Source organism: Equus caballus, chromosome 23 (genome assembly GCF_041296265.1).
Source record: "Equus caballus isolate H_3958 breed thoroughbred chromosome 23, TB-T2T, whole genome shotgun sequence".
Taxonomy (NCBI): Eukaryota; Metazoa; Chordata; class Mammalia; order Perissodactyla; family Equidae; genus Equus; species Equus caballus.
The window spans coordinates 58,185,714-58,198,791 of NC_091706.1; the positions used below are offsets into that span (position 1 = coordinate 58,185,714).

Sequence of the window (13,078 nt, forward strand, 5' to 3'; positions counted from 1 at the left end):
CTGTGTGGTTATGAGGGTCAAGAGAGAGCCTGCATTTGGAAGCAGCTTGTAAACAGCCTCACAAATGTAAGCTCCAGTTACTATCAAGGGCAAGACTGTGGGTTCATTCTTTCCTTGAGTCCCATAGCTTTAGGCTCTGTGGAGTCACAGAGTTCCCTTCCAGCCGGTACCCTTTATCGGGAAGGAATTTGAGTGCAGAGATGATTCTGCATGCCGTCTTCATCTGGAACACCTCCAAGCACCTCTCTCTCTTCCTCCCTATGCCCCTGAACGGAATGTTCTCTTTTTCCCAAATCCTTACAGCACTTTGTCAACTAGATGCTTAACCAGTTTCTTATGTATACTCTGACTTGCTAGTGCTCCATAAATGTGCTTAGTGCAAGGATAGGCCACATGGGACAGTGGCTAAGACAGTGGCCCATGCCGTCAGACTGCCAGGAGTCGAGTCCTATTTCTTCTACTTAATAGCCGTGTGACCTTGGCCAAGTCCCTTAACCTTTCTGGGCCTCCATACCTGTGGTAAGATTGTTAAGAAGAGGAAATGAGTTACTACATGGAAGGGCCTATAGAAATGTCGGCTCTTGTAATCTTTCTATCCTTCCCAGCACCAAGAACAGGGTAATGTAGATTTTTGGAGTAACAATTTCTGAGGCCTTTATTTAGTGTAATTTGATGCAAATACGTGATATATGTGTTGCCATTTTCGCATCTTGTGCCATTCTGTTGACTCTGCAGGAGTCCGCTACCAACTGCTTGGAAGTACCATCTGAGAAAGCGTCTGTTAGCCATTCGTGGTTTACGAGCTCACATTACCTCTCTCTCAGAAGCATGATGATCTAAGAGGCGGTAGTACATCTGAAGTGAAATACTGTTTTTTTTTTAAATTTCCAGTTCTCCCTCCTCAACCAGGAAACATCAAGATTTCCAACATCACAGACTCCTCTGCCGTGGTCTCTTGGACCATCTTGGATGGCTATTCTATTTCTTCTGTTATCATCCGTTACAAAGTTCAGGGCAAGAATGAAGACCAGCACATTGATGTGAAAATCAAGAATGCCACCATCACCCAGTATCAGCTCAAGGGCCTAGAGCCCGAAACAGCTTACCAGGTGGACATTTTTGCAGAGAACAACATAGGGTCAAGCCACCCAGAGCTTTCTCATGAACTGACGACACTCTCCAAATCTCAAGGTTGGTGGAGTGGACAGGTATTTCCATATTTCTGGAGAGTATCAGCAAAGCCCCATTGTCAAGATATTTACTCCCTATTCGTATCATGTGACGTATTTCATTTGTCCTAACAGGCTTTACCCTCTCTAGATTAGGTCCTTAAAATGAAAATGCCCTGAGAAGCATACCCTGTGGATCCATCTTCCATTATTGAACCATAGACGAAAGTAGCCTATCAGCAGCCCCCATCCAGCCATTGCAGCTCCGAGGAATATGAATTTGACCCTGCTTCGTGGAGGTTGGCCTGTGCAGGTGCTTCAATGGGAGGCTCCAAGAACACTCTCCATACCTTCACAAAAATCAACTCCTCTTTTAGCTTGGATGACACCATGCTATCCTGAGTTTTCTTTTACTTTTCAGATCCAGGTTATTACGTCTCCACATCCACCGCTAACCCCCCACCCCAGAGAGAGTAAGCTCTTTGAGACAGATAGAGACCCCTCAGGGTGCCGAGCCCACGATGCTCAGTAATTGTGATGGAGAAAACCTGTTGAACGTAATTAAGTGAACGAGGGCCTGGGGTGGACGGGACGGCAGCACGTGGAAGGCCTTCCTGCCCTTCCAAGTCTGTCTGAAATGGCATCTCCCAGCCCTCTGCACTGTGCCACGTGTGCAAGAGAATGTAGAGAGCGGGACATCAGAGAAAAACAGCGAGTTTTGCAAATTTATAATTTGGACTAGGGTCTCTTTTTACAGAAAATTTTGTAGCACTAAAAACTTCTGAGTTCTCTTGAGGGTTATCTGAGGCTTAAGAAATAAAATCACACAAGCTCTGTTTTCAGGGCTGACCCTTTGGAACACTTTTGAAATGTCCAAGGGATGATGAGTCCGCCAACTACAGAACATCGTAGTTTTCAGATCACACCCTTAATAAATGCATCATTTTTATAGTTACTTGTGTTTGGGTAAAATGTATACAGGCCCTAAATCCAAGCTATACATAAAATACAAACAGAAAAATTTAAAAACAAACCAGGACAAAACAAAAAACCCTCACCATTCCTTTCCAGATGTCTCCTTATGCACACATGTGTGGAGACAGAAGGAAAGATAGAAAGTCACAAAAGAATCCTTGTAAGAAGATGAGATTATGCTCTACATCCTATTTTTCATAAAAATATATCTAATTTCATTTTATTTGAATTTAAATAAGGCAAAGAAGTAGAAGGATTAGACCATAGTCTTTAATAGTTGATTTTGACCTAAGCCCTAAACTTAATGGTTTTTCTCTTCCGTCATTTTTTCCTTCCTTCTTCCCTTCCTTCTCCCATTGGTATCCTCAGATTTTCTCCATCAGCTCTTTAAAACAAGAAAAAATCTAAAACAAAATATCTTACGGACTCCAAGCTCTTAGCATCCTAGAACTTCAACACTTTTCTAGGTGGGGAAATTGTGCAGGGAGATTTAGTCACTTTCCCAAAGTCCCATATCTAATAAGTCAGTCACTCTCACTGTTGCTAGACAAGGTGCGTCTGCTTGGGCCTCTACTTGGAAGTAGAAGTTGAACTAATCATTAGCACATTGCCGTTTAAAAAGCATTCTTGCACATTTTTTTTTTTTTTAAATCTTGTAACAACCCCTGAGTCAGACTCACCTGCACTGAGTTTCAGAAAATAATTGAGCATCCCCAGGTCACCTAGCAATTAGGTGGCAGAACTAGAGCTGCCGCTACACCGCAACTTCTCCCAAAGATGGTCTTGGCCTCTCTTTCTACCTAAACTAACCCGCTTCTCCCGTGTTCCCCTGCACAGCACCAGCAGACCTCGGAGGCGGGAAGATGCTGCTTATAGCCATCCTTGGCTCGGCGGGAATGACTTGCCTGACGGTGCTGTTGGCCTTTCTGATCATGTTGCAACTGAAGAGGGCAAATGTCCAAAGGAGAATGGCCCAAGCCTTCCAAAACGGGGTATGTGTCATCATCCTACTAGCTCATGAGGGCGAGTCCGCATACATGCAGAACCTCCGCTGCAGGATGTGGACCAGGAAATTTACTTGTAAAGCAAGCAGTTCTTAGGCAAGTCTCATCTTCCCTTTGGCTTCCATTGTGAAAGGGGAGATAAGAAGCATGACTATATAATTTCTTGTCCAAACTGAAACAATTTTGAGAGTGAAAAGGTTTCTTTAATTATGCAGGAAACTAGACCTAACACAGGCCTGTTGTCCCACCCAAATGAGACGTATGATCATCCTAGTGATGTCACCAGATAGTAATCTTGCCATATAAAGAAGTGAACATTTTTGGTGGGGAAGGACATTGAGGGTAAGCAGACCTCAGTGTGATGTGTAGTGATGTGCTGTGCTGGACAAGTTTCCGCTTCCCATTTCCTACATCTAATATCTCCCTCAAGCCTGTCATACCTCATATATTTATAAGAACCATGTATACCTGGTGTATCTCCCATTCCTGTGAACCTTTGGTCTGCAGTCACGGCTCATGGCACTTGGCAGTGCCTCATTCTTTCATCTGGGAATTTGACCAGTAGCAAAGGTCCACAAAATCATACTTGACCAAAAGGCACCCCTTTGGCGTCCTTTTGGTATACGACAGCCTGAACGTTTCTCTAGTTTGTGGTTTCAGGCTCTGTACAATTAGTTTGCACCTGACTTTATCGATTCTGTAGATAAAACATTGAGTACAATGACATGGTCCACTGGTGTATACCTTGCTGTACACAAGTCCCCAAGACCCCCCTCAGTTTAGGACAAGGGGAGATTTGTTATCTGACTTCACGCCAGAGCTGGATCACCTTGGGCTGTCACTGGAGAGGAAGGACCACGACGGGGTTAGGAGTGCTGGAGCTCATCCTCACACCCGGGCTTTGTCATAATTCCATCAGCAGTCACTTCAACTTGGGAGAAAAGGAGACACTGTGAGGGCTTTGCTCTAAGCGTCAGTCATTCTGGACCAGAGGCTGCTCCAGAGTGGGCTTGAGAGAGTCTAAGCTTTAGGACAAGCCAGAGAGAGTGAGTGAGAGCCAAGAATAGACCAAGGTGATGCCAGGAAAGCTCTCACTGAGGCACGTCCTATGACTCCAGAGATAGGATCCTCAAGTTCTTTCTGAAACCAGGACTGAACATCTGCTCATTCCACAGCATAGTAGAAACTCAAGTGTGACTAACTTGGGTATGTGCCATGCCATGGCACACGTGCTGGTATTCTGCCTTCCCTTGCCCTCTGCAGACATTGCTAATTGATTGTGGCATGCTTTCCACTGAGGCCTGAAACTGTGCCCATGTAGCTGTATGGACAGCCAGCTCATCAGAGGGGGCCTGTTAGATGACACCTATTTCCATCTTCATTCTAGAATTAGATATTTCTTTTTTTTGCCTAGTGTGGATACAAACCAGGAGGTATTATGCGCCTTCAAATTATGAAAAACACTGACATACAACAATGAAAAAATTATTTTTCCAGAGGGAAGAACCAGCTGTGCAGTTCAACTCAGGAACTCTGGCCCTGAACAGGAAGGCCAAAAACAACCCAGATCCTACAATTTATCCAGTGCTTGACTGGAATGACATCAAATTTCAAGACGTGATTGGGGAGGGCAATTTTGGCCAGGTTCTGAAAGCGCGCATTAAGAAGGACGGGTTGCGGATGGACGCTGCCATCAAGAGGATGAAAGGTCAGTGCTCGGCCACATCGAGTCAGCATTTCACTAGGGTGGGCAGAAAATCTGACTTCCTGTTGAATCTTTCCTCTAAGGTCTTATACTCTTTAAACAAAAAATTGGCATGCTGTGGGATGTAGCTGTTCTGTGCAACTGGAGGTAATGTTTCCTTTGAGGTCAGGCTGGGAGCGGTCAGGATGTAAACATGAAGGCACCAGCTATTTAAACACCACCGTCTTGATTCCTGGGGACATGAGGATGCAGATTCTCTGGCGCACGCCGCTGACTTTTGGGGGGCATTGTTCTCTTAATGCAGTGATTCTCAAAATGGAATATGCATGAATCACCTGGAAGGCTTGTTGCCCCCCGTCCCCCCCCCCAACAGTTTCTGATTCAGTAAGTCTGGGGGAGGGCTAGAGAATCTGCATTTCTAATTAGTTCCCAGGTGCTGCTGCTACTGAGGGTTCGGAGACCGTACTTTGCAAACCACTGCCTCCGTGGATTGTCTGCATCAAAATTCCTGGAGACCTTGTTGGAAATGCTTCTGCTCAGCTGCTTCTCCCTGTTCTGTTAGATTCAAATCTCGTAGTGAGGGCGCCCAGGGGAATCTGTGTTCTTAACAAGCTTTCTCAGTGATTCTTCTGTACACCGTACACTGTTTCAAGTTTGAAAAGCATTGATCTAAGGTCCCAGGAACGAAACCTTTTCCAGTGTGTTCATTTCAAGACTGCTGGGTGCCCACCTATTTAACAATCCTGGGTGATAAACGTCTTCTGAGAAGGCAGAACGACTATGACTAGTCCCTGGCGGTGCTAGCCATCTCCTCTTCTGTGTGAAACAGCACTTCATGCACGGCTTGATGGTGAAGCCGCGCTGTCGCTTTTACAGCATCCCGACTTGGAAAGTGGTGTGTCAGAGCTGGGAAAGCTGTGAACTGCTATTGTCGGGCAGCTCACAATGAGGGCTCCCTGAGGTTGCTGATGGGGTTTCCTTCTTTTTGACTGCAATATCAAGCCAAAGATGAGAATGAACGCTGTGTCTTATGAAATCATCGCTGCTTTCTGCATTGTTAGAAAACACATCAGAAAACCAACAAAACAAAATATTATCTATGCTTAGAGATAGTAATATGTTTAAAACACACACACGCATGCACATACCCCGCCTTGTTTGCCAGCACGAAATCCATTTTCTGTTTTGCTACTTTAGTCACAGGGAGTTTTGGGAGGCAGTAAGGAGAGCAAGAGGAGAGAGGGTATAACATCTTGTAAAATCAGTTTTTTGGGGATCTGACCTGAGCTGATTGTCTGTCTCATGCCCCTGTAAAGAGGTAAAATAGCTTCAAAGGGCGCCAGGGTAGGCAATGTCTGCAGGGACAGCAACACATCCCAAGGAGGGCAGTTACCAAAGTGCGGGGACAGCCTCATCATAAAGAACTTCATCTTTAAAATGCTCCCAAGGCATTGACCCTCAGGCTCCTGTAGTCCGAACGGGGTTCTCCAGTTGGAGCTGCTCACTAGTCAGTCTAGCGGGTCCCCTTAGCCCACGTGAAACGTTCCCACAATGTCCGAGCCTTTCAGGCATGCGCACGGCCGCCAGCACCCCGTCCCATCCACCCTGCCCCCAGTGTTATTTCTCTGCACAGTGTCATCGATGCAAGGCCGATCAGTCAGTCTGTGCATCACAGAGCCTTCTCTCCAGGCTGGCCGGTGCCTGGTCGTTCTCCCTCTGATCCGAGCGCTGGTGGAGAGATGGGATGACGGGAAGAGAAAGAGATACAGCTCAGTTTCTCGCTACCAAGCAAGTTCTATAAAAACGTCATCGGGATTTGAGTTTTTTAGCAGGGCTGATTTGTGAAAAAGCAGGTTAAAATTATAAATAAAGTGAGATGGATGCATTGTTGGTGATGTTTTACCGAAGTTTTGATTCTCTTCCTCAGCGTAGTTACCTCTGGATGGTAGCTTTAGCTGGTAGAGCTGGAGTCTCAAAGTGGAGGCAGCTCCGTCTCCACCAAGTCGTTCCCCTGGGCCTTTGAGAGCTTAAACAGGAAAACTTCAGAGCAGTGGTTCTCGACGACAGGTGATTTTGTCCTGTGGGCGACATTTGGCAATGTCTGCACACGTTTTTGTTGGGCTACTGGCGTCTAGTGGGTAGAGGTCGGAGATGCACAGCATAGCCGCCAACAACAAAGGATCAGTCCAAGGCATCCACAGTGCCACGCACTCTGCGTTAGAGTAATCTCTTTGACTCTATACAGTTTTCCAGACCTGACGGTGACTGAGTGCACCTGGAGGTCCTGGGGAGCAGGAGGGGACACTTGTTTCTGAAGAGGAGTAATGGAGAGGGGTCACAACTCTTGCCTTTCTTCCCAGAATACGCCTCCAAAGACGACCACAGGGACTTCGCGGGGGAACTGGAGGTTCTTTGTAAACTTGGACACCACCCCAACATCATCAATCTCTTAGGAGCGTGTGAACATCGTGGTAAGATGCCCTTTTCCTGCCAGAATATTTTTTTTTTTTGGAAACAAGCACCTTCCATATTGAAATCAGGAAAGAGAATAATCTTAAGAATGATACCTATTTTTTTAAGTCGCAGTTTCAATCTCAACGTCTAGTCCCATTTATAGATTGGGCCGTGGTTTGGTGTCTTTTTGGAGGTAGGTCCCAATGCTGGATCGTTTGCCCTGTGATGTGGTTCAGCTGTTACTGCCCAGAGGCATCCACGGCTCCTGCATGCCCCCATCCTTGCTGAGTCAGAGGCTTTCTCAGCCGCCACTAGAAGGTGGACAGGGGTAGCCCTCAGGGCCAGAGACAGTGAAGTGCATTGGTTCTTCTTAATTGCCTGTCTTCTTAATTTTCCTACAGACCCAAGAAACTGATACTCTGAATGTTAAATCCATGAATGCCAACAATCTACTGTACTATGAAAGCACTGATGATGCTTAGGGTAAAATAATAATAACACTAATAAGCTTATATCTGACAGAGCGTTGCTTTTTTCCAAAATGATTTCCTGTACCATTACTTTGGAGCTTTAAAATGATCACATACTCTTAGGGGCCGGCCCGGTGGCTCAGCGGTTAAGTTCGCACGTTCTGCTTTGGTGGCCTGGGGTTTGCCAGTTCGGGTCCCGGGTGTGGACATGGCACCACTTGGCACGCCATGCTGTGGTAGGTGTCCCATGTATAAAGTAGAGGAAGATGGGCACAGATGTTAGCTCAGGGCCAGTCTTCCTCAGCAAAAAGAGGAGGACTGGCAGATGTTAGCTCAGGGCTAGTCTTCCTCAAAAAAACCGATGACATACTCTTAAAGTTCAACTTATGTTATTAATTCAAATATTTATTGAGTACCTCTATAGGTTTACCTCTGCCTGCTACCTGGATTTATAATTCTGAATCTATGCTTCAACTTGATTTCTCGTGGAAAAGTTTGTTCCCACAAAAAAGCTCCACACAGTAATTATTTACAAACTTGACAGCCTCTTGTTGACTTTGCGGCACAAACACCAACAATAGAAAAGAGACTACTTCCTTTTCCTCAATTTATTAAACTAAAAATACTGGTACTTCAAACAATATATCATTTTGAGATCCAATAAGGGTGTAATTCTGAAAGCCAGATCATGTCCCGTAGGTTAAATAACAAAGTAATGACATTTATTTTTGAGCTGTTTCCTGAAAACAGTAATCAGCATGGGACAGCAGGAGACGAAAGTCAAAAAAAATCACCACCACCAACAGAAAAATATGTATCTTTTAAAATTTTGCTCTGTCAGCACATTAGCACATAATTGGTTGGCTGGCTCTTAAAATTTATAATTCAGAGACTGGCCCGGTGGCATGGTGGTTAGGTCTGCACACTCTGCTTTGGCAGCCTGGGGTGCGCAGGTTCAGATCCCGGGGTCAGACCTACACACCACTCATCCAGCCATGCCGTGATGGCATCCCATATACAAAATAGAGGAAAATTGGCACAGATGTTAGGTCAGGGACAATCTTCCTCACCAAAAAAAAAAAGAAAAAGAAAAAAATTATAATTCAGTAAAGAAGTGAGAAAGCACATTCATACCAGAATTGAGGTTCATCTTTCCTGACAGTAAAACAGGGTTCAAGAAGACTTTTCTTTGGCCAGAATTTCAATTTCTTAGAATATCTTTGAAGTCCAAATTCATTCAACATTTTAAATTTAAAAAAATGGTATACCAAAACAAATTTATCTGTAAAAGACAGTAAAACCACTCTACTTCTCACCGGCTCTGAAGATCCATGTTTTTATCAAAGATTACTTTTAATTAAAAAAGAAGAAGAAGAAAATAATTTGGAATAAAAATAAGGCAATGGACTACAATTTCTTACAGGAACTATTGTTTTTTTTTTTCCCTAAAAGTTTAAGTTTTCTGGTTTCTGTAAGCAACATGCCATCTCTGACACTAGACTCTGCTGACCAGTGACCTCATCGGCAATATGGTGACACAGCATGGGTTTTAGGGCAGAGTAGAAGGCACAGGAGAGAGAGAGTTGTCTGTTGTGGGTCCTTGGGCTATGGATGTGTAATGCTTTCTTTTTTTTTAAACAAACACAAAATAACCTCAAGAAAAGCTGGAGACAGACTGGAATAGAATGCCTGGCTCACGTTAGGTTCTCAGTCAATATTGAATAAAAAACAAAAGACCACGTGGACTGGCTGTCCTAAATCTTCTGGCAGCAAATGCTGTGCTCTCGTTCTCCTATTGTTATCCAGTAGGTGAAAGCATTCCGGAAGCCCCCCATGTCTGTCCACACTTGGTAGGAGAGGGGAGGGGATGGGGAAAGAGGAGAACCCCAAGTTCTAGCATGGCCCCCTTTAAGTGTTGCAGGAGGACGTCCCTGATCTGCCTCCTGTCCCCAGCATGACGGAGGTTGGCACCACTACACACGTTACTTTCACATAAAATGGAGTTTTATAAGCAGCTCCCAAGGACCACAGCACGTCTCAGAAACGTCAGAGCTGTTCAGGGCTACTGACGCGCTGGTGTCTCTCCCTCTCCCCACAGGCTACCTGTACCTGGCCATCGAGTACGCGCCCCACGGAAACCTTCTGGACTTCCTGCGCAAGAGCCGAGTGCTGGAGACCGACCCGGCGTTCGCCATTGCCAACAGCACCGCCTCCACGCTGTCCTCCCAGCAGCTCCTGCATTTCGCCGCAGACGTGGCCCGCGGTATGGACTACTTGAGCCAAAAACAGGTTTGTTCTGAGGACCTTGCTTTGGATATCGTTCCACCCAAGTTCTCTCTAGAGTGGGGGTTTAGAGGTTTGTACATTTTTTTCAGTCAACCTCTCTTAATTCCTTCTTACCAGCTCCCTAATTTTAATCTCTTTGTGCATATCTCATCTATTTTTATAGAGATTAACGCCCAATACTGACAATACATTTATCTAGTGAATCGCATTGTATGTATGGGGTGAGGGGCCCTAACAGATCTGACCTTCGTGTGGCTCCAGATAAGGCCCCATAGCAGAGGCCTTACCTTATAACCGGAAGCTTTAATGATCTGGGTTTTTTCCCCGAAATGCTCCTCCCAGGATGCAGTGGGTCACTGGCAGAACCCACTAACTGAGGATTTTGGAGAAGACGTTGGAGGGCACTGGATTCTGGTGACTTTTCAGAATGTCTTTTCCTACTATCCTCTCTTCTCTAGTTCCCGAAGTTCTTGCCCCTGTGGCTTTGTGCTAACAAAATGAAGTGAAAAAGCAAACGTGTGGCTGAAAATACATGATGTTTTTCAAAAATTTCAGTTTATCCACAGAGATCTGGCTGCCAGGAACATTTTAGTTGGTGAAAACTACGTAGCTAAAATAGCAGATTTCGGACTGTCCCGAGGTCAAGAAGTGTACGTGAAGAAGACGATGGTGAGTTCAGAATGTGATGTTGACAACATCCTTTCTAGGCCCGCGTTCCTCTCCTGCGTGGCTTCTCTTAGAACCCCACTGCTCCATTGAGGCATCTGACCGGTATCCTAGTGGATATTGTCCTGGCCCAGCAAACATCCTTTCTAAGTTTTGACTCCTCAAATGACTGGAGGGTCCATATTTACCTAGGAAGAAGGTTCTGTCACATGGGGCCAAGTAACAGGACATGTGCCCTGTGGTGCAGGAGCTTGGTTCCGTACCCTGTCCAGACTCCTCGGTATCTCACTCACAAACCTCTGGGCAGCTCCCACAGTCCCCCCTTTATGCACAGCAAACATAGCAGGGGAAAAAAGACATTTAACATCCTTTCCATAAAATCAAGGAAATAAATGAATGAGGTTTCCACGTGACCAGGAGGCCCTATACAGAAACTCATCACTTCTAAAGGCCCAGGTAAGATTTCCCTCTTTGCCAAAAGTTCTCGAGGCCTTCTTCAAGCCCAGATTGAATCCACTTTCACCTGATGGTATCTGCTGTTCCAAACAGTAATATTTATCTTCAAGTACAAGATCCCGGGAGAACCCACACACAGTGTTAGGAGAAGAGAGGAGATGGACTCGTTCTGCTTTTGTTGCCCTCACTGGGATCATAAAGCCCTGGAAATGCCGCATCCCTGGACATTGATGCCGTGCCTACAATATGCCACCACCACCCCCTGCTTTCCCTGTGGGATGAGCAGGTGCAGGGCCTGGGGCTGACAAACCCTTAGTCTTTGCGAGTGTTTGGTGGGTCCACTTGAGGCGCGTGGCTCTCCCTTTCCAGGTCTGGGCTCAGCTTTCCTGGGGCGACTCCAGTTTTCCTATGATACAGAGGGTCCTTTTACTCTTGTGGGTACAGAATTGCCTCCGCAAGGCTCCGGTTTTTGTTTTTATCCTCAAATTCAGGTTTCCTTTCTTTTCAACATCCTTATTTCAACATACTTAGTTGCCGACAAGATAACACAAACAATCTTCGAGAATGTTTTGAAAAGGAAATGACCCATGGTTCACTACCTTGACACATTTTTTTTCTCCAGTTTTTACTTATTGCCTTTCACAAGCGCACGCATTTTTACATAATTAAGATCACAGTGAACATAACCATTTTAGATCTTTCCACTCCTTTTTGTGATAAAGGTGGGGTGGGGCCCCTCTGGCTCTTAGGGACCACCACACAGCCTGGCCCTGACACTTATCAACATCTACACTCTCAGAAGCCAGGGGTGCCGCCCTCAGGGCTGCTTTCCAGGCAATACTTTTTTCCCTTTCTCTGGGGAGGGGCTGGGCTCGTCTTAAAGAAGCAGGACCCGCCACTCACCCAGCTACTCTGCTCTCCCAGCTGCTCCTGGGTCCCCTGGAAGCCTCCTGTCTCCTCCACAGAATCCTTTCCCTGCTGCACTGAGACATTTGGGGGAAGTGGTGCCCTGGATGAGGGAACGAATGGAGGAAAACAGTTTACCCCACGACCTGCGCTTTTTATTTGAATGCTCTCCTCGAATCACCAAGGCGAACCCCAAGCTGGTCTGCTTGGCATTTAGTAAAGGGCAGGGATTTCTGTAGACTTGGGGCGCTCAGGAGGAATTCTTAGAGGGGCAGAGCACTGGTCAGGGCTTCACTGCGTCTCCTAATTGCAGGGTAAAGTGTTCTGTGGCAGCTTGGGGTCTGGGGAGGAAAGGGATAGGCTGAGGAAGGAAGAAAGGAGAAGGCTTGGAGAGGAGCGAGCTTCGGCAAGATGGGCGCAGTGTGGCGAGACACCACCAGGGGGCAGAGTGGCCCCCTCCTCCGGCCTGCGGTTTAGGTCCGCGACTTTCACTGTGCCGCAGAATCCTCTGGGAGCTTTCAAAAAATAGTGATGCAGAGCCTACTGCTTAGACATTATGATTCAGTTGTTCTGAGCTGGGCTCCCTGCATCAAGTTTGTTTGTGTGTTTTTAAAGTCCCTCAGGTGATTCTAATACTGGAAGTGTTGCCAACTAATGTACTCAGTGATTTGGGGTTTTAGTATCATTGATTTATATATCATCCCCTCATAATCATTTTATTTATTACTACAGTGTTTCATGCTTGTGCTAGGTTTTGGGGTAACATGAGTAAGACAAAGTCTCCACCTTCAAAGTGCTCACAGACAAACACACAATGAGCAGTTGTAACAGTTGATAAGTGCTGAGGGCAAGGAAGGCACAGGTACCATGAGAACACAGAGGGAGCACCCTGAACCGGGCCTGTGGGCAGTCCTGGAGGGCTTCCTGGAGGAGGCTAACTCCTGCGCTTTAAAGTGGATATTAAATAGACATTGGAGAAGTGAGAAT

At 45.9% G+C, this 13,078-nt stretch overlaps 1 protein-coding gene across 1 annotated transcript in view; it reads left to right on the top strand.

Annotated features, from left to right (window-relative positions):
- The window catches only part of TEK (TEK receptor tyrosine kinase), a 104,332-nt gene that overhangs the window by 83,624 nt on the left and 7,630 nt on the right, over positions 1-13,078 (top strand). Inside the window, exons 13-18 of the mRNA XM_001497116.7 lie at positions 892-1,191; positions 2,982-3,136; positions 4,646-4,856; positions 7,214-7,324; positions 9,876-10,066; positions 10,619-10,732. Of these exons, the coding sequence (XP_001497166.2) occupies positions 892-1,191; positions 2,982-3,136; positions 4,646-4,856; positions 7,214-7,324; positions 9,876-10,066; positions 10,619-10,732 (1,082 nt within the window). The remainder of the gene's footprint in view (positions 1-891; positions 1,192-2,981; positions 3,137-4,645; positions 4,857-7,213; positions 7,325-9,875; positions 10,067-10,618; positions 10,733-13,078) is intronic.